At 45.7% G+C, this 21773-nt stretch overlaps 1 protein-coding gene across 1 annotated transcript; it reads left to right on the top strand.

Moving 5' to 3' along the window:
• Positions 1–1493: 1493 nt before the first annotated feature.
• Positions 1494–21191, top strand: RNF169 (ring finger protein 169; the record flags this gene model as incomplete). The annotated part of the gene is made up of 7 exons (XM_079972138.1): positions 1494–1513; positions 1949–2298; positions 8743–8819; positions 11701–11847; positions 12401–12513; positions 13282–13378; positions 14712–21191. The coding sequence occupies 7 exons, from the start codon at positions 1494–1496 to the stop codon at positions 15915–15917; spliced, it is 2010 nt and encodes a 669-aa protein (XP_079828264.1). The 3' UTR covers positions 15918–21191.
• Between the last annotated feature and the right edge of the window lie 582 nt (positions 21192–21773).

Raw genomic sequence — 21773 nt, forward strand, 5'->3', positions numbered from 1 at the left:
ACTAAACAACAACAACAACTGTTAAGTTGTGGGTTGACATAGCAGACGACACAGCGATTTCTCCAAGTAGCTCTTTATTTTGTAAGCTGGAATAGAACTGACTGCAAACAGCTCAGCCGGCCTGCTTTTATAGGCAGCCGGCTGTCAACATTGTAGCAGCAACAGCCCAGAGTTCCCGCCTAAAATAACTGACGTGGACCTGAGTGAAAACTATCTACAGACCTGAGTGAAAACTATATACAGTATCCCCCTGCTGGCCCAGGGTGAAACTTCACTACATAACAACAACAACATATATAACTGATACTTATAGTTGGTGTGTGACAGACTATGCATTGCAAACAGGAAAAGTGAACCAAATAGGGAGCTGACCTGAGAAACAATGTTTTATATACAGTGGTGCCTCGCAAGACGAAAAGAATCCGTTCCGCGATTCTCTTCGTCTAGCGGTTTTTTCGTCTTGCGAAGCAAGCCCATTGACGGCTTAGCGGATTAGCGCTATTAGCGGTTTAGCGGCTTTTAGCGGCCTATTGGCTTAGCGGATAAGCGGCTTAGCGGCTTAGAAAGGGGGGGGGGAGTCGGAAAAACTCGCAAGACATTTCATCTTGCGAAGCAAGCCCATAGGGAAATTCGTTTTGCGAAGCGCCTCCAAAACGGAAAACCCTTTCGTCTAGTGGGTTTTTCATCTTGCGAGGCATTCGTCTTGCGGGGCACCACTGTACAGGGTGAGTACTTTAAAAGTGGCCCCGTGGATACTCTTTTAAAAGACTCACCCTGTATATATATAAAATCAGAAACTAGGATAGCTTCTGTAAATCAGGGACGTCCCAGGCAAAAAGAGAGCCTTGGAAGGTCTGAGATGGGTCTGAGTTTTAGACTTTATATCACACACACACACACGTGCTATATAAAAACGTTGTTTTTGCATTGTAAAATTTTTGAATGTTGATGACATTGAAATGAAATGAATGGGTTCTAGTAAAAAAGGTAAAATAAGAATATGAATGAAAGAAGGGATAGATATTAGATGAAAATTAGGAATAAACAATATGTGAAGAAAGATAATCAAGGATAAAATTAATAAGAAGGAATTTGCTAATCAATTTCAAATTGGAATACAAGAAAGGGGGGTGTGAGGAAGTCAAGAAAATAAGTTCATGAATGGTAAGAAATTAAAGAGAGGGATTTTTATTTTTAACTTTTTGAATCCTTTTTTAGTGTTTTAACTTTTTCTTTTTCTCTTGGTTTTTTTCTTTTTTTATTATATGTTAACTGCTTGTTTTTTGGTGTTTTTTTTTGCATTCTGATGTCTTTTGTATGTTTATATGCTCTGTGTTTTTCTTTATGCAACCTTTTTCTTTGATAAAACTTAATAAAATATTATTAAAAAAACCACGTTGTTTTTGTAAATATCTGAGTGTTTTATCTGCATACCCCGTTACACAACACAACACAACACAGAGATCCGTCTCTGTATTCCCTCCCTCAGTGATATGCGAGACACCCTTTTCGTGTAAATATGCGTATGTCTAGACACAGATACACGCGTGTTTCCAGTCACTTTATTTGCGTTCATTGACAACGTGCAGGCGTGTAACGTGAGGGAAAAACCGGGGCGAAAAGCGAACGACGCCTGGGAGGGCTGAGGCGGTGGGGGGGAGGGGGCCGCGGCCGCGGTGTCACTTATACAGCAGGAGGAGGAGCCTCCTTCCCGGCCCGCTCCTCTGACTGGGCGCGGCCGACCCACCCTCGCCTGGCTATTGGATGTGGGGGAGAAGTGGGCGGGGCTCCCGCGGCGGCCGAGGCAGGCGCGGGCCTTTTCCTAACCGTCGTCCGCGGCGCGCGCATTAACGGACTACCCTCCCCCGCCGCCACCATCACAAACAAGCAGCGGCGGAGGAGGAGGAGGAGGCGGCTGGCGGTGGATGGGCTCATGAATATGGAGGAGGTGGGCGTGGCCGACGCGGGGGCTCGTTTCCCTCCCCTCACGCCGTGAGAAAATGGCGGCGGCGGCGGCAGCAGCATCGGCGGCGGCGCTCGGCGTCCGGGCCGCGGGGTCTCCGCCGCCGCCTCCGCTCCTGCGACGGGGCCGGAGGAGGCGGCGCCAGGGCGGGCCTGAGGAGAAAGAGGCGGCGGCGGCGGAGGGCGGCGGGTCCCGGTGCGCCTGCGGGCCGCGGCGCTGCCCGCCTCAGGGCCCCGGCCGCCCGTTTTGCCGCAGCTTCTCCTCGGTTCGGGCCCCGTCGGAAGGGGAGACGCCGCCGCCGCCGCCTCCGCCACCGCCCGCCCAGGCAGAGCGAGGTGCGGCGCCCGCCCGTGCGCGACACGTATCGTGTGAATGGGTTACGTGTGTGTATGAGAGAGAGAGAGAGAGAGAAGGAAACGCACGCGACTCGTTGACGTTGTCTGGGCGCGCGCGTGCCTGCTCGCGTTTCTGTCTCCGTGGGCAGCGGAGCCTCAGGGTGTGCGTGGTTTTTGGACGGGCGCCCCAGTTGCCAGCGAAGCACGTCGGGATGCGCCCAGGCGCGGCGCGCGTGTGTGAATGGGTAAATTTCACGGGGGCGGGCGTAGGCGCGTGGGCCTGCGGGCAGGTGGCTGTTGTTGTTTGTTAATTAAATTTGCATTCGTAGATCTTGTGAAAAACACAAGATGCAAACACGAGATGCCGTGGGGCTGTGTCACGCGGGGGGAGCAGCTCTGCGTGGGGCTTCGCCCGAGTAGCCCAATTGCATTTACTGTATTTCTAGCTAAATGGACACAGGCTTGAGATGCGTGTGGTGGCTGCGGTGGTTGTTTTGCAATGCCTTCAGAGCAAATGATGGAGCCGGATGATGCGTGTTGACCCACCTTTCAGGTGACCCCAAAGACCTGCGTTTTCCACCTGCTTTTATCCACTCTCTGCGAGTCTTGCTGAAATCTATTCCTTCAGGCTTCATTTCCAGGAAGAATTGGTTAAATACCCAGAAATAATTGATCTCTTTCTTAATAAAAAATACAAGTTGTTTTGTTTGCTTTTAAGGAATTTGCTAACCACAACATTGGAGTGTGTGTGTTTATTTGTTTGTTTGAAAACATCAGCAATGTGCTGGAGGTCCATGTTTTATACATCTTTGGTGCACTCAAAGGAGAAGTGTAACAAGCACATGTATTGTGCAGTCAGTTGCAATTGGCTGTGCTCCTTTGTGTTTGCATTCTTATATTTTGCATTGTCCTCACAGTTGGCATCTGTCTGAAGTGTATCTTGTGAAATGAAGGAGTCCCGTGTGTGTATTTCTTCCTCGCAGGGGCAGGTCATTCAGGGGAACAGTCACCAGACATGCCCCATTCAATTTTCTTTCTTATTGCCTTTATACAGTCATAGGTAAAGGTAAAGGGACCCCTGACCATTAGGTCCAGTCGTGACCGACTCTGGGGTTGCGGCGCTCATCTCGCTTTATTGGCCGAGGGAGCCGGCGTACAGCTTCCGGGTCATGTGGCCAGCATCACGAAGCCGCTTCTGGCGAACCAGAGCAGCGCACGGAAATGCTGTTTACCTTCCTGCCGGAGCGGTACCTATTTATATACTTGCACTTTGACATGCTTTCGAACTGCTAGGTGGGCAGGAGCGGGGACCGAGCAACGGGAGCTCACCCTGTCACGGGGATTCGAACCACGACCTTCTGATCGGCAAGTCCTAGGCTCTGTGGTTTAACCCAGATGCTTCGGGTTAAATCTTTTCAGGTTGCGTCCCAGCGCGACCCAGAAGTAACGGAATGGGTTACTTCCGGGGTTCGCCGTTCACGCATGCGCAGGCGCTCAGAATGACGTCACGTGCATGCACAGACGCGGGTTGCGTTCTGCTCATGATGCGAACGGGGCTCCAGAACGGATCCCGTTCACATCCAGAGGTACCACCGTATCCCACTTTCTCTCCCAAGTTGCTCAAGGCGTATTCTTCCTCCCCATTCCCCCCCTCCACAACAACCCTGTGAGGTAGGTTAGGCTGAGAACTAGCCCAAGGTCACCCTGCGAGTTTCATGGCTGAGCTGGGATTTGAGCCCTGGCCTCCCAGCTCCTAGTCTCTAACCACTACACCACACGGGTTGATCATCCGTTGGCTATGGGGCATGGGCAGTGTGATGGGCGTGTTATTGTGAGGCTTTTCAAGTACGTGGTTAACCAGAGGTACCAAAAAGTACAGCCTCTGTGGGTCTCGAGAGTTGTGATAAATTTAGTGCCTGATTGACAAAACAGCATGTCCCAGGTGTGTTGAGGTTTGCTTTGAGTCAGGTGTTGAGAGGAGGGGTGGACAGAGGAGAATGTAGCATTGAAAGCCCAAGAAATGTATTGTGTTGTACACATGGGCCACAACAGTGTAAAGAGAAATGGGATGCCTTTGGTGTGCGAGTTAGTGAGTTCTTGGGTGTGATAGTCATGCACATTGGGAAAAGGCGTATACATCACTAATTGTTTATGGAGCACAGTATTATTAGAACAATATGACACTTAGTAAGTGAGGTGATGTTCCTAAGAACAAGAGGTCGGCTGTGTAATGATGCATATACAAAATATGTTTCTAAATCTGCTAATTTCCTGTTCTTGGTTACTGATGGAACGATGGCCACTCCTTGAATCACTTACATGGATTACAATTGTACACAAACATAAGATGATTCTTTTTTTAGTCACTCTGCCTGTGTATTTGAAAACAACTAACACTCATGGTGCTGAATTAGTCCAAAATATATTTTGCATGGTGTAAAGCAGGGCTTTGTGTATGTGTGTTTGAGAGTTTTATCATGGAGTGTGAATTTGCACCTTTTAAACATGCTCAGGAGATGAGCAAGTGTGAGTTTAGTTTTGCTTCTGGTGTTGGTCATATATTTCTTGACTTTGTGGGTAGATGTATTGAATGTTCTGGACATAGAATTTCTGGACATAGAATGTTCTGGACATAGAATGTTCTGGACATAGAATTAAATCATAGAATTGTAGAGTTGGAAGGGACCAAAAGGGTCATCTAGTTCAACCCCCTGCAATGTTGGAATCTTTTGCCCAACATGGGCTTTGAACCCACAACCCTGGGATTAAGAGTCTCGTGCTCTACCTGCTGAGCTACATAATGTATGCTGGACACATAATGCTGCCCAAAAGAAGATGATTGGTGAATTGAGACGGTGATAGTATGGGGAAAGATTTTCCTAAGGTGTGTAAACAGGGAATGGCCCTGTCCCTTCTCTGGTCAAAGGTGCATGGGTGACCTGGATTTACTGTTATTCTCCAATTCCTACCGCCTTCCGCAAGGTTGTTATTCTGTCCTAAAGCAAGGGATTTGATGGGTTTTAACAACCACCACTACCTTGGGCGCTGAATTGGATGTCATGAGTAAATTCAGTTTTGTGCCATTTTCCTTTACTTGTCTGGGCTGGATCTCCACTAACCAGATTACCTTCACTTTGCCTGCCATGTGTCCAGGGCTTAACCCTTCTTTTTTCTTGTTATTGAGAGAGCATTCCTTGTGCAACAGGTCCCTAGATTCCAGTGTGCCATAAAACTTTGTGTTATCTATGCTGAAAACCTTTTCATCTCTAAAAGCACTTCAGTGCCACTAATTTTATCGGCTCCCCCCCATAAATGGACATTTTCTGGTTGTTCTGGTCTGCTGTACAACTACAGAAAAGAATGAATAGCTTAGTGTTGGATGGAAAGTCTGGGTTAGGTGTAGTTTGACAGGTTTTCTGAAAACTGCTTTTTGAAATTGACTATTCAGTTCAGGAGAATTCCTCAGATAATGCTGTGTTGAGCTTTGGTCTGCAAGTTGTACTTTTGTACTGAGGGGGACACAAAGAGTTAAAGTGGACTCTTGTGGATCTTCAGATCTCAATGGCTGGCTTTCTTGCTTTGAATAGAAGTCACTGTCTGATTCTTGAGCACACAAAATAGGGGTTGTAATTGCAGGGGGGGTACACAGCAACATTCCGCTGTTGTTTTGATTATGGGAAATTGCAAATGAAGCTTGAATTAATTTATTTTCTGTTATCATATGTACCAGGTTACATTTGTTTGCAATATCCAGCTGTTCTATCTAAATTGGATTATCAGAATGGACAAAAGTGTTCTATGTCAAGATTGTGTATGGCATGTTTTCAGGTTAACTAAACGCAGTAAACAGTCACAAACATGTTAAGAAATAGTTTATTCAAAGTCAATTTTTCTTCCCTAGCTTTAAGCATCTAGGCACTGACCAAACTCTGACCTGCTAAACTTCAGAGAGGGTCTTCTGCTTTTAGGCCCTGCCCTGCCCTGTCATTAAACTTCCTCAAATAGGAAACTGGATTTTGTTTTGTTAATCTAGGAAATTCTGTCTAGTCTTGAGCAACAGTTCTGTCAGATTTCATGCAACCCAATGTTGGGTCGCTTCAGAGCAACGTCTGCCATGGGGACATGCTGTTTTGTCTTAGGGGAACCTTGCACGAGTACACAAAGTTGCTAGATCTGTCTCTCCATACAGACACTACTACTTCTTCTTCAGCGATCCCTCGTAGCCGAGTGAGATTGTCTTCCATAAACACTGTTTTAACAATGAGTCCGTAAGTGACTGTGGAGGCCAATTCTGGATCCACATGTCCTTCCACAGTGGGGACACAGGTTTCCAGACGGGAGTTGATCACGGTGTGGATTTGCCAAGCATGCCTTCCTCCTAGCACGTTTCTCCTTTGTGTCCTGAGTTTGAGTGTCTTCAAAGCCCAGGACACCTTTGGTAAAAGCTGTTCTCCAACTGGAGCGCTTGCAGGCCAGTGTTTCCCATTTGTCAGTGTTTATACTACATTTTTTTAGATTTGCCTTGAGACAGTCTCTAAACCTCTTTTGTTGACCACCAGCATTACGTTTTCCATTTTTAAGTTCGGAATAGAGTAGTCATACCTCGGGTTGAATGAGCTTCGGGTTGAGTGCGTTCAAGTTGTGCTCTGTTACTACTGGGTTTCACCGCTTGCGCATGCGCAGATGCTCAAAATGACATCACGTGCATGCACAGAAGTGTCGAAAAGCGACGCGCATGTGCGCAGATGTGCTGTCACTAGTTACGGTTGCTTCTAGATGCGAACGGGGCTCCGGAACAGATCCTGTTCTTATCCAGAGGTACCACTGTAGTTGCTTTGGAAGACAATCAGGCATCCATACAACATGACCAGTCCAACGAAGTTGATGTTGAAGAATCATTGCTTCAACACTGGTGCTAAACCATTAAATGATTTTTTAAAAAAATAAATAAAAAATCCACGTGTTGTGAGGCTTCCCTGGGTCCCGGCAGATAAATTTTGCTCACAGCTGACTGGCTGTGTAGCTTCGTGCATGCCTGTGTTATGGGTGCTGCTGGTGTGGGAATCTTGATGTGTGTGCACACGCATGCTCCTCCCCCGTAGATTTATCGTGACCTTGTGCCAAGAAAGGCATACTAACATGTCTGGAAAGTAAAAGATGCATTTTGCTACTAGAAAGGAGTATTGAGAGCCAGACGTGGTTCCCTTTAAGCATTTCCACTCTATTATACAATCATGCTCCCTTTCAAGTGATAGGGAAATTCAGGACAGGCTTCCTTTGTATAAAGGAGAGCACATTTAGAGACTCTTTGACTTTCTGGCAAATCCTGACTTTTCAAATGTTTGTTAGGGAAAGAATTGACATAAGTCCCTTAACACATGTATGATAATGTACATTCAATGCTGGATGCAGGCACCTTTTTGGGGTGCTGTACACATGTCACCCCCATGTCATCTAGGGCTGGGCAATATGTCGATAAATCATCCAAAACCAGTTTGAAGTTAATACAGTGGTACCTCAGGTTACATACGCTTCAGGTTACAGGCTCCACTAACCCAGAAATAGTGCTTCAGGTTAAGAGCTTTGCTTCAGGGTGAGAACAGACGGCAGCAGGAGGCCCCATTAGCTAAAGTGGTGCTTCAGGTTAAGAACAGTTTCAGGTTAAGAACGGACCTCCGGAACGAATTAAGTACTTAACCCGAGGTACCACTGTATTGTGATAATGGCTTCATAATTTTTGACCTGGCAGTATATCACAAATGGGTGTTTGTAGTCCAAGCTGATGCCTAGAAGATGGGGCAGTGACAGAGGCACATGGTACATTTTTAAAAAAATTTTTTTTTTGCTTCTTGCACTCATGTCCACACACTTAATGTCTGAAAATAAACATGCCCACGTGATACTGAAATGGGTCCTGTGTTTGGTAACTTAAATGTGGAAAGTTTTCTTAAAGCTAGCTGGTGGTATTGCGTGGGCACAAATTGTGGATTGGCTAACCTGTTCCTTTTCAGCTTCTTATCAGTGACTTATATTTGTTTTGCGATAGTCTCTTCTTTGCAAACATGATGAGATAAAATTGGATGGCTTTATGGATGACTTGGTCTTGAATTCCTTTGTAGAGAATCTCTGGTTCCAGAGAGTGACTTGCCTGGGCATGTGTTTTGCCAAAGTGGGTGTGGTTTTTAAAGTTGCTGTTGAGCTTTTTACTAGAGATGACACAGGAGGTAGTGCGGCATTTTGCTCTCCAACAGCAGGACATCTATGTGCGCGAATCCTGCTTAGTTTCACTCAAGTTTCATAGGTAGGCTACCATTGTTGCACTTGATTTTTTAAAAAAAGTTTTGAGAGGCCAGGGGCTGTTTTTAAGAATAACCATGCTTAGCTGCATTTCTGTGAATGCTCAAAACGCTAAACAACTCCTCCAACCCCTCTTTCTGCCTGCAGATTTTATATTCAGAGCACCCATCACATTAAGCAAGCCTGGAGAGCTGCATGAGGAATACAAAAGCCAGCTACGAAAGGTAAGACAGTTGGATTCTGTGATAAATTATTGCAGCCATATCATCAAGACCAGGATGGGCAATTGGTGGCCCTCCAGAAGTTTCTGGAGTCCACCACCCATCTTCTGCGACACTTTGGACCTTCTGGTGGGGCTTAGTGGGAGCTGGGAGTCCAACAACATCTGGAGGGCCAGAAGTGGCCTGCCCCTGTTCTAGGTCTATGGCTGTTAAAGTTCAAAGCAGCCACTGCTACATGTGCCTAGTGTGTATCTGTCTCCAGCATAGAGCCGGTGTTTATTTTGTGCTCATCCTTTTGTAGTACTGACAGATATTCTTGGGGGCTGATAGGATCCATACCCTATTTTTAATAAGCATTTTGCATTCAGGGGTGTTAAGGCATGCCGTAGACTCTTGCAGATTTCTGTTGTCTTCTCTTTCTGAATGTCAGATCTATCTCTCTATCCATTTATTTACATCAAATTTATACACATCTCTGTAAATGTGAATTTGGGCAGTCTTTTACTACTGAGGGCGATTTAAAGTATGTTAATTGTTGTTCTCTTCCTTGACTAAGGAGGTTTGCTTGGGCACAGTTGAGAACTTCTGTTTCATTTTGTTGGAATCTTTCTCAGCCCTGGTAGAGGAGAGAAAGAGATTAGGTGGAGCAAAGGAGATAACTGCGCAATGTTTTCCATGCTTTCTGCAAATTATTATTGCAAGGGCTCCCAACCCTTGTAGACCTGTGGAATGTTGAGAGTGTGCCAGAGCTGTACACCTCAGTTTCTCTTCTTCCCTTGCCACTCCCAGTGCTGTCATGACACACAGATGTTGATCCAAGTCATGGATCTTTGTGGATCTTGCGTGATTTTTACACAGGGTGCCAACAAAATGACAGTACGCATCCATGGACGCGTTTGAGGGAATCCCTTGTAAAAAATCACACAAATTGTATCATGTTTTTAATATTCGGTTGGGAGCCGCCCAGAGTGGCTGGGGAAATGGGCGGGGTATAAATAATAAATTGTCATTGTTATAAATTCAGGTTGCTTTGTTTTATTTCCACGGGATTCTACATTTGCCAGGCCCATGGAAAAGCAAGGAGGACACATGCCTGCAGGGTGCTGTGTGTGCCTGTGTTGTGCAAGTGCTTTGTCTTTTGTGGGGCGGAAGACATTGTGCAAACCAGGCTTGATCCCTATACCCTTAACTCATTCCTCGTTATCGCTCTGCTCATTACTCTCACCTCTTCCATCATTCTTTTTCCATCTCCATTGCTCTTTTTGCCCCTACCATCTCCTCCTTAAAACTATTTTCCCTGGGTGGTTGGACACACTGCAAAGCAGTCCCCTAGCTACCCGCCATTTAAATTTTCTCCAGAGAGACTCTAGGCCCCATGTACTTTGCTTGGTAAAGCACCCAGTTGCCCAATAGAAATAGTTAGTAGTTTTTAATCCTCCGTGAAGAGCCTTCTGGGTGATTCATTCAAAACTGCAGGATTATAAATAAGATAGCACAGTTGCCTACTGGCCACCAGAGGGGGGAAAATAGAAATGTTCTGCATGCAGTATCAGAGAGGTGAAATAATGAATTCCTTATACAGATCTTGTAGTTTTAAAGCCTGCAGCACCAGAAGCTTGGTGACTTTAGGAAAGGGAAGCTGGGAATTGCATATCCTACACAGCTTCCTTGTTGAAACTGCACTAAGATTTTCTTCATGCTGTAGAAGCATTTCTGGCAGTAGTTCTAATGATTTCCTTTACAGCAGTTGAGGAGAAAATGTTCTCAAGTGTTTCTGGGGCTCTGACTCTGCCACGTGTGCAGTTGGGAGACAGCTTTTTGTCCACTTCCTGTTTGGCTTGCTGGCCTTGCTCTTTTTCTTCAGACACACTGGCAGAGCTTAGATGTGCTTCCTCTCAATGTTTAAACACCTTTTCTGAACTTTAAACTGTGGCCAAAGGAAGCAGATTCCTAAACCTATGCTCAGGTGGGACATGTAGATTTTCCAGTGCCTAAATTCAGGAGTTACTGCCAAGTCTTGGGATTTAGTCCTATGCTACACCTGATCTTTTCACTATAATTTTTGCATAATAGATAGGAAAATAGGAGTCAGATCTTTGCTCCATCTTGCTCAATATTGTCGACACTGACTGGCCGTCTCTCTCCAGGGATTCAGACAATACATTTCCAGCTCTACCTGAGATGTCAGGGATTGTTTCTGAGACTTTTCTGCATGAGGAACAGCTGCAGCTCCAGTCTTCCCCATAATAACTGCCTTATTTTTTATTTATTTTTTAAAAAGCATAACCTTGCAACACCAAAAATAAGTAATTATATTTCTAAAATGGCTACCCTGAGCCAACTTAGGTCCTCTTATGGGTCCCCCTGCCTTGAGTGGTGACCACAATAGGGGCCTTTTATTGTGGGACCTGGATTCTGAAATGTTCTTCTCAGAGAGGCCTACATGATGCAGAGTCTGAGACCTTTTCAGTGCTAGGTGAAGACTATCTTTATTTGTTTCCACCTTTTAGTGTTTTCAGGTTTTAATGATGTGTTTTATCTGGATTTAACGTTACCGTTGTTCAGCTGTTTTATTGTATTTCTATAGATTGCTTTGTTTTTAAGTTATGTTAACTGCTTTGGAAGGTTTTGCCATAAAATCAGTGTAAAAGTCACTTCTCCATGCTAAAGAGACCCAGGTCTTTCCATCATTTGTCATACAGTTTGGTTTCCAGTCTCCTCGCTATCCTGGTCACCCGTCTTGGGACACACTGCAATTGGTCAATGTCTCTCTTTAACTGTGGCACCCAAATGTAGCCGCAGTAATAAAACAGCTGCATTTTTTAAAAAAGAGCAGCAGCCAAAGCAAGATTAAACCAGGACATGAATTCTCATTTGCTTCTAGTTGAGGGATGAAAAACTGCAAGAAGAGAGAACCTCTGATGATTTTATTCACAAGCTGATTGTTGAGGACACTACTGATGCAGGGAAAAGAAAAACAGAAGATCAGAAGAAAGAGGAGTCCTTAATGGTCAAAATGACCCAAGAACGTGTAAGTAACTGTGGGTTGTGCTATGCTGCTTTGTCTCCCCACTAACACCAAAAAAAACCCCCTGTATACCTACCTGCCATAACCAGGATAGCCTGGAGGCATCAGAGATTGAACCTTTTGTGGGCAAAACATGTGCGGTGCCCCCCCTCAATATACTACAATTTAGTTATAGTAGGGTTACCAGATGTCCCCAGATTTGCAAATCTGTCCCCGGGAAACGTGGCAGCGGCAGCCCGGAGCCAGCCAGAGCCAACTGCGCTACCAGGCTGACTGGGCTGCTGACTGCCACTGCCAAAGGAGAACTGGGGACATCCGGCAGTAAACATCTAAATTTGGTTACAGGCAACAAATCCCCCTCTGCTCAGTGCGTACTTCAAACGTAACTGCTCTGTAGAATGGAGGCTCAAAACACTGTTGGAAGAAGCAGTGAATTGCCAGAGTGAGGCTGTTTGTGGTCCACTGTATGCCACATTGGTACTTTTTGCGTGTTGGCGGTTTAAAATATTGTTATAAATAAGGAAAGTGTCAACTAATCTTTCCTTGATCCTTTCAGTTTCCGGAACGCCTCTCTGATTCCGAGAACGAGGAACCATTCCAGGGCAAATCTGCACATCGGTCAGCTTTTGTCTCCAAGGGAAGCACCTACTCAATAGCATTGGTGGCAGGGTAAGTCCTTGGTCACTCTCTGGGTTGTCTTTAGGGGAAAGTTCCAGCTAAGGCAATGGTGGTAAGTGGGGCAGGGAATATTAGGAGAGTGAGCAGATGAGTCTGGACTGTGTTATAGTGGCCCAGAATTTGTTCCTGGAATAAACTGCAAATTAGAAACCACTTTGAAATTGTGTGCACATTTATGCAGAAGTGTTACAGGGACTGGGGCACAAGGAAGTTGTGACTCCTGGTTTTTGTGGAGCTGTGGGGGGGGGCAGTGTTGCGTGAAGGGACAATTTAGCTGGATTTTGTTTGCCTGCTTTGCAGTCTTCTTGGGACTCATGTGGACCAGAAATGCTGAACACTTGGAGCTCCTCTCTATATTTCATAGCCCCTTCATGTTCTGGGTGAGGCGGCTCTCTGTAGGTCATGGGCCATTAGTAAAAATAAATGGTTTTTATACCATATCTGAAGTATCCTTATTACTAATGGGTTAACAACATTTAAAATAAAGCTCAGTCCATTAGAAGCAATAAAACTAAAACTAGTGACATATGATTTCTAGATAGAAGGCATGTGGCTGAACCAGAACAGTACCTTGTTCAATACATGTAAGTCTACCTGCATATATACTGTGGGTCTGTGCCTCTACCTTCCCCCAGGTGAGACGAAGAGGAAGATACTGCACAAAGATCAATCTTGTGTTTAATGATAGCATTATGTAGGCATTGTGTTAATTTATGGTGCTTTCCCCACTAAACTTTTCTTTTCTTTACATTTTTTTAGAAGCTTGAGCTCCAAGGTAGAAAGGAGCCAGAGCTGCAACGATACCCTTCGAGAAAGATCCAAAAGCAGGCAAAGATCAGCTCCAGTCCGAACAAAGGTGATGATGTTTTTGAAAATGGTGGCTATCATGTTGGGTTCCACTGCCTCAAAATGTCCTGAGCTGTATTGCAAAGAGTCTTTGATTTGACCAAGGGACTGCTGCATCTGCTGGCTTTCTGTAATACTGAATGTGTGTGTCTTGACACATTCCTTTACTACCGCAGAGGGTCCTGTGGGTGCTTCCATGTGGCAGTTTGTAGTTGACTCAAGCCAAAGGCCCACCCAGCTTAGCACCCTCTTTTCACAGAGGTGCCCATAAGACACCCCCAGACAGGACCACCTGAGTGCAATAGCGCTCTCCCTACTTGCAAATCCCAACAACTGGTTTTCAGAGGCATTTCAGAGGCTTTTACTGCCCTATAGTGAAGGTTGGACGCAGCCTTCATGGCTAGCAACCAGTGGGAGCCTCTTCCTCTAGGAATTTGTCCCTTAAAGTCACCTGAAGTTTGGGACATCACTACATCATTTGGGAGTGAATGCCATAGTTTTAACTATGCACTGTGTGAATAAGAACTTTCCTCTTTCTAGTCTGAATCTTCCATCATCTAGCTTCATCAAATAACCTGGGGTTCTTCCTATTGTACTGCACTGTTCTGTCTCTGTCCGCTTCACCATCCATAATCATTATAACCACTATCATGCTTCCCTCTTTATCCACCTGTTCACTGAATTAATCCCCAAATGTTGTGTAACTTTTCCTCATTGGTGAATTGCTCCAGCCCCACAATCACTTCAGTCGTGTGTTTTTTTTAACCTTCCAGCTTTCCAATGTCATTTTTTAGGTGTGTTGACCAGAACTGCGCAGTACGTCTAGTGTGTTAGTACCATAGTTTTGTATAACATCGTCATGATATTGACAGTTTTATTTCCAGTTCCCGTTTTTAATTATCTATAACATGGAATTTGCCCCTTTTTTTGTAATGTGCTTGGAGGGCTGTGTTACAGCTGTTTTCATTATTACCCTGAATCTGCCTTCCATGTTAATGTGCAGCAGCAGCAGTTCTCAACGTAATCTGTGAAAATCGTTTTTATCCCATGGTACCTTGGTTTGCTTATGTTTTGGATTACAAACACGTCAAACCCAGAAGTGCATGTCCCAGTTTGCAAGCTTTTTTTGGATTGCAACCCATTTTATTTGGATTGCGAACAAATTTTTTTTGGAGGCCCCATTGGTGAAAGCGCGCCTTGGGTTACAGCCTGTTTTGGTTTACAAACGGACTCCCGGAACAGATTGGGATTGTAAACCAAGGTACCCCTGTACTTTGTAAACCCCCTTTGGCATTAAGCTGTGTATAAATTAGTTGTTAATGATACCCACTTGCTCCTTGCAGATAAACCAGTTATCTGGCGCGCCTGGTCCCCTCGTTGGAGTTTTATCGTCCACCCAGAACAATCGCTGCCTCTCCGCCCCAGACCTAACAGCTGATAAGCGCCTTGTCTTCCATGCAGCTGCTTCCTTCTCCGTCCTCCAGAAGCCAGAGCGCTCTATCAGCCCCGAGAGCAATGACAGCATTTCAGAAGAACTCAATCACTTCAAGCCCATTGTCTGTTCCCCCTGCACACCTCCAAAGCAGCTTCCCGACGGCGGAGTTCTCAGTCCTCTAATTATCAAGTCTACTCCGAGGAACCTAACGAGGAGTTTACAGAAGCCAACCACTTACGAAGCCAGTCCCAGGATCTTGAAAAAATGGGAGCAGATATTCCAGGAACGGCAGGTGAAAAAGACTCTCTCTAAAGCCACTCTAACATCCCTGGCCCCAGAGGCGGGGGAAGATTTTCTGGTTCCTAGCGCGAACTCACTTGTCAAAGAGCCCCTGCAGATATCAAACGATGTGCTGCCACCTGAAACCATCACGCACGTGCAGGCAGCGACAGATTGTTCGCCTTCCGTCTGTGTTTCAAAGTTTGAAAGCTCGGGCAATATCAGGAGAGACTTGGAGGCGGTGGAAGATTACCCCAAAGCATCCGTAGCGAGACTCAACGAAAGCACCCTAAACACCAGGATTTCTGAGGTCCCCAGCGCAAAAGCAGCCTTGCGGCAGACGGAAACATGTCTGAACGTCGATGCCAAAATGGTGACCCGGAAAGTGATTAGAGTCAGCTCGGAGTTTCCAGAGAACGGGGCCCTCGGCCCATCGGTCAAGGCAGCCGGCAGGAAGCAGCTGAAGTACCTGAACGAAAGTGAGCGGAGCAACTTCCCAAACGGCGTCTGTATCGAGAAAGCCCTCGGCGACGAGGCCTCGCCTTTGAGGAGGGGCCGAAAGAGACAGTGCAAAATGAAGCACTTGGAACAGACCGGCTCGGTCAAGAGACTGAGGCAGGTGGCCTGTCACCACGGGGCGCTGGCTGCTTCCGAACCTCCGAGGAAGAGGAGGAGGAGTGAGGTGGAGCAGAGGCTGAAGCAGGAGGAGGAAGACCGCCGGCTGGCCTTGCAGCTCCAGCGGAAGTTTGACAGCGAGAACAGGACAGTGGCAAGGCGGAAAGGGAGGGCAGATCAGTATTTCCTGCGGTCAAAGAGCACCACGGGTGCAAAGTAGCACTTATTGAACAATGTTGCCTTTTCTAGTTAATGTGAGGTTGGTCAAAATGATCTGGGAAGGAGGAAGACCTGTTTTGTTATCCTACCTCCCCCTCCCCCAATTGTGTTTCCTTTTTTTTTATGGTAAGGTGAGTTAAATCCAGTTCACGCTACAGTCAAGGTCTTTGCACAGATGTAGGCTACACTTTATTCTTTTTACTGAAGTTGCTTCTGAGACTCTTCAGACCCACTCACAGGAATGCATTTAAATTTCACTGATCAGAAGGGCATAGACCCGTGTCTACAGCTGAGTCCCACTGGTATGCAAACAGCTTCCAGGTTGTGAGTAGATGACACTATTGGATTGGCATTTTTTGTCACTGAAACCAGTTGCTGTAAGTGATCTTTTAACCTCAGGAGCAGCCTTGAGAAGGAGGGAGGCCAGTCGCTTGAACTGTGGGATACACAGGAATGTATTTAAATATACAGTGTATTACTGAGCATTCACATCTATGGAGGGCTGTTTATACAGAACCCAAACTAATAACCTTTTGCCAGATCTGTGGCTGCTGTTTGAGCTGTCCATCTCTTAACACCTGGCACAATCCGTTTGCATTGCCATAGATTATTTTTTGATCCCAAGGCCATGTTAATAGGAGTCAGATTTGCAGAGTACAACTACAAGGCTTCCCACTCAGGCGAGACAGAACTGAAGGCAGAGAAATTGCACCTAGTCTCTCTCACTACCGTGGCAATTTGTTTGTTATCCCAAGCCTTTCTCTTGGTCCTCATCATGCACAGCTTTGGGGATATAAACTATGACAGCAGTGGAATGACTTCTGTGACTCGAAATGTGTGCGGATGTGTTGTGCGAATGAGACGGCCGTGGAGAGTGGATTCTGTTGAACTCTTCCAGTGTCTGGTTTTTGAGATTGCTGAGTTGAAAGGCCCAATGCAGATGACTAAACTGTCCCATTTAAAGTGGGTTTTGAATTGGAGATAGGTGGTGTTGGTAGTATTTTCTGGACACCCACCCTAACCAGTGCTCACTTGGTCAACAAGTTAAAGTTTCCACATGTGGAAGTGTGTCATATTTACAATCTCTTCAGCAATGCTTGTTTCCTAGTGTGCTGCAGAGGGTTTTTTGTTTTGCTGTAGATTTTTCACAAGCCTGTTTTGTCGTAAGAATTGGAAGAGGATAAGTTGACGCATGATGACTTCAGAAGTGGCCACTGCAATCAGCCAGGTTTGTCCCACACTAGGAGCAGGTGTTTTTAAGCCCCTTAGAACTACGTACCATGATAGATTGACATTGAGGCCTCTGGGTTTGCTGCTCAGGAAAAGTTGAAAGCCACAAAAGGTGAAATACAGAGTAAATAGTCTATAAGTACATCACCCTAGTATGGTTAGAGCCAAAGAAGCTCTCAATGGGTGGAAACTTGTAATCTCTAAAAACAGGTTGCGGTTTAAAAATGCGCTTAGCACTTCAACAGTCACTTATAGACCCAAGTTTATGTTGACATTTCCATTCCACCTTAAGGAACAGACATGAGATTGTTACGTGTCACTACTTAGTGTGCCCTGGCTGTGAAGCCCAGGTCACTGATTTACGTCGGAGCAGAGGTGATGGTCTTCGCACGGGCCGCTGGAAGGAAACGGCACAGCCGGGGCTAGCCAGCTGGCCTCCCGGCCCTCTGCATGCCGACAGTTTTTGTTGTGCTGCTGTATTCCTTTGGAATATTTCCTTCTCTAAAAATTATGTGGAGGAAAGTGTTGCTCTCGCCCTTTGAACTAATTCCAAATTGGTTTGTTTTTCCTGTCAAACAGAACTAGAATATGTTTTGGTTTCACTTTTGCTTTATTTCCTTAGGTTCTTGCCATTCTATCATAGTTAGAAGGAAGCCCCACTGATTTCAGTGGTGCTCACTTTTTGGTAAGCTTGAGTAGAATTGCAACCTTACATTTTGCTGATCTGATAGAGACAGAAAATGCTTATGTAAAATGCAATGTTTCCTTGCTGAAAACCTGGGAGCAATTGGTATTATTCTCGACATGCCAAAGACTGCCATTACAGTAAGGAAACCCTTATGGAGACCAGACCTTTTCAGGCCCTTTGGAAAGATGTGGCCCTTTAGTAAGAAAAGGGGATTTGAAAGACACTTCAGAGGAGGAGAATTGGGCCTTAAAAACTTGGAAAGTATGAGTTCACTTCAGATGCTTATTTCTGCATAATCTCTGGTGAATGTAGAGCACTTCTTCCAAGTGATCGCACGTCAAGTAACATAATTTGGGTGAGCTGATGATCATGTTTCTTAATGGGAATTTAGGATCATAACTGGAAGAATTATGTGGGTTTCCAGTTCTTTTGTTGCACTACCGCACACAGGTAGTCAGGCTGTCTGTTCCGTGTTGTCCCGGTGCATGTTGTAGGGGCTCAGCCCTTGAGACCCATTTAGGGCCCAGCGACGTTCCCTCCACCCCACAGGCCCTGGCAGGAGATGAATGCTAAAGGCTCCAGCTTAAGGCTGGCATGGAGTAACAGAGAATATCACTCCGCCATGTCTCATTACTGGTAAAAACGAATGGGTGAGAGTGAAGGCCTCTTCACCCACGGATGTTAGACTTTTGATCAATACACCCTCGGGATGTACAAGTGATTTAAGTGAGTGCCAGAAACACAGGGCATCCTCCAGGTACACCTGTTGGCAAAGCAATGGCGAAGTCAGATGTGTGATATGGCCCTGACTGAATTTGGAAAAGCATAGTCTAGGTCTTTGACAGTCTATGGAAAGGTAGGGCAGCAAAGCTTTACCCATGTGGCATCTTCACACCAGCGGTCTCCTTCCAGGATATGCTGTGAAAAGGTCTAGTGCTGTCCTTGTAGTCTCAGACAAGAGACTGCCTATGGCTGCACTTGGGGACATCAAGATTTCATGGTAAGAGGCACAAAGGACAACTCCACAAATTCTATAGGAACAAACCCAGATTTTTGACTGATTATGTGCTCGGAAGGAAAGCGAAGCCAATCTGAGCACCCTGAGGAATGTAATGTGCCTGCACACCTGCACATAGCCAAAGTGATGTATCAATTCGGCTCTTAACTTCCTTGCAGTGGACTATTGAAGTAGCCCTATGGCCTAAGGGGCGCCTAGTAGTATTCTGCATCTTGCCTTCTTTTTGAAGGAAACACACCAGCTGCAAAAGAGCTCTAGCCCTCTTGCAAACAGAGATCTGCTATATGCTCTTGTAATCCAGGGCAATGTCTGGAAATAGGCATAAGGAGCAATATTTGTTGCTTAGTCATGTCCGACTCTGTAACCCCATGGCCCAGAGCACACCAGGCACTCCTGTCTTCCACTGCTTCCGCAGTTTGGTCAGACTCATGTTGGTAGCGATTTTGCTGCGTGAAGCTCCAAACCGAAGCACATTCTGAAAGTGGATCTATTCAATGAGCGAGCGGCCTCAGCTTGGTGTTTCAAATGCAGGCATTCCGGAAGAGGGGTGTGTATGGAACGCAAACATGACTGTTTCAGGATGTGAACAAGATTCAGGAGTAGGAGGCCAAACAAGGCTCTTGCGTGTGTGTGTGTGTGTGTGTATATACATGTGTGTGAGCGAGAGATCACTTATTAGATGAAGTCATGGCTGTGAACCTCCCCGCCATGCGTCATTAGCTAGTGGGGGATGTGGCAATGCACACTGCAGGGATGTAATCTGACAAGAGGTAGCTGTGTGGCCCTTACATCCTCTAAACTGGCCCTTAGGTAGGACAGTTGCAAACTATTACTGCCCAAACGTTCTGGCCGACCTGATGCCAAACACGAATCTCTTTGGACTTATGAGCCTATTGGCCACTGAATGTATTAACGGGCCCTTTAGTCTAGATAGATGTGGGGGGCCTTAATCTTGCAAGGTTGGCTGCCCACCTCATAGCCTAAAAGCGTGCCCGGTGTTTTTGTGTTTTCCTTGCCTTTGAGAGATCTGCCCTCATTTGGTCAGAAACTGACCCAGGATTGCCTGCTTATCAAGGAGAGCACTGCTGTTGGGCCTGTTACGTGCTCACGGAGGTCAAAGAGTGTCTTGCCATAAATGTCAGTGGCTGTGAACTTCCTGCTCTTGCCTTTCTCAGACTTCTGGTTCCTGATGAGGTTTAAAAATGGGGTTCTGTTTATAGCTCAGTTGGGGGGGAGAGAGATCTTGACAGTGAGTGAATGAATGCAGCTGCCAAAGAGACAATCTGACCCTGAAAATCCACTTTGACCCTCCTGGATATCCCTGTTTGGAAAAGGAAGCGATGCAAGTTCTTCAGTTGATTACGGATGTTGGTGGAAATAGCGAAGATGGGGAAAGTGCCAAAAGATTGGATTTTGTACGATGATTGTATTGCATTTTATTATATAACTGTCAGTATTCTTTCTCTTCAAATGTATTGTGGGGCATGTCATGGACTACAGGTCAAACCCAAGCACTTTGTTGAAGTTCTCTCAATGAAGGCAAAGGAAGAGGAAAGTACAAGCCTTAAAGACTTTCTATAATGCATTGATTCCCCCCCCCCCAAAAAAAAAAGACAAAAAACAAACCTGGACATTGCTTCAACGAGCACCTGCAACGCTTCTTGTTGGGCTTTTAAAAAGGATCATGCTGGCATCTTGATTTTCATCTTTACCGGTGGATTAAGGCGGCCTTGCCTTCAGGAAGGTGCCACCCAAAACCAGTTTCAGCTCTTGGAGAGGACCAGATGCAGTCGCTTAAAGTAACATTCCTTGCCCAAGAACTGACTGGATGTGAAAGTCCATCAATTTCGACGCTGGTCTGTGAGATACTCTGTGCTGAGTCTCCACAGTAAGGTCAAAACTGCACTGCTGAACTCTGCAGCTGGTGCCGCCATCTTCCTAAATGTTGTGTTGTTAGGAATCTGATGGAAAACATTGTTCCTTTTCCAACTATTTAAAACACTGCAAGCAGGTATAGAATTAGCTATCCACTATGCAAACAAAGAAAACACCTTTTTTTGGTTACCATTGGTGGGATTCTGTGTAAGCTAGGTTCTACTGGTGTTTACTGTCAGACTGTTCCCAGAAAAATTGATGTTGCTGCATTTATCTACTTCCCTTCTCCCAACAACCCCCCCCCCCCCCAGTATGCTTTAAATCATTTTGTGCTTTGGTGTGTATCCTCCGCTTGGTACTTGAAAACCAGTGCAGTACAAGACAAAGCATCATTTTTGAGATCGCAACTTAATCACTGTGGCTTCATCAGATTTTTTGATAAAACAAATCTGTTTACTGAGAAACGAATGTGTGTGTGGGGGGGTGTCTTTATGGGTAAAGGTACACAAGTCTCCCTCACTAAGTTCTTAGAAATGGATTTTTGGGGGTGGGAGAAGGGGGTTTGCAACAGTAAAAAAGAAAAGTGGATGTCCTTTAACCCAACCCAGCTACTGATTCTAACACAATGAAATTGCATGCTTTCCTAAAACTCCCTCTTTGACAAGCCCCTTCACTTAAAATAAGATAGTTGAGTTGACCAGGAAATGACTGTGGAGAGTGGATCATTTTTGTAGTTATTCAACCACAACCCCCTTTAGCGTAGCTTTACCTACGTTGCCACCCTGAACAAGGATCAATACTTAACTAGCAGTCAGATGAATTGGAAGGGGGAGGGGACTTAGCCCATCTTCCATGCTGATCCAGCAGTGGTTATTTTAACTCTTCTTTAGAGATGCTTTTATTTCTTCCATCTACTTACAAGTGTCTTAGAATTTGCCGAGGCCTATTCAGACGCACATTCAGTAGCCTACGTATGCAAAACTTGGTTCCCTACCTCTGTCTAGTAGTCCCACTGTATCAACAAGGTAGAATGCAACCCCAAGACT

The sequence above is a fragment of the Podarcis cretensis genome (assembly GCF_951804945.1).
Source record: "Podarcis cretensis genome assembly, chromosome: 4".
NCBI classification, from domain to species: domain Eukaryota; kingdom Metazoa; phylum Chordata; class Lepidosauria; order Squamata; family Lacertidae; genus Podarcis; species Podarcis cretensis.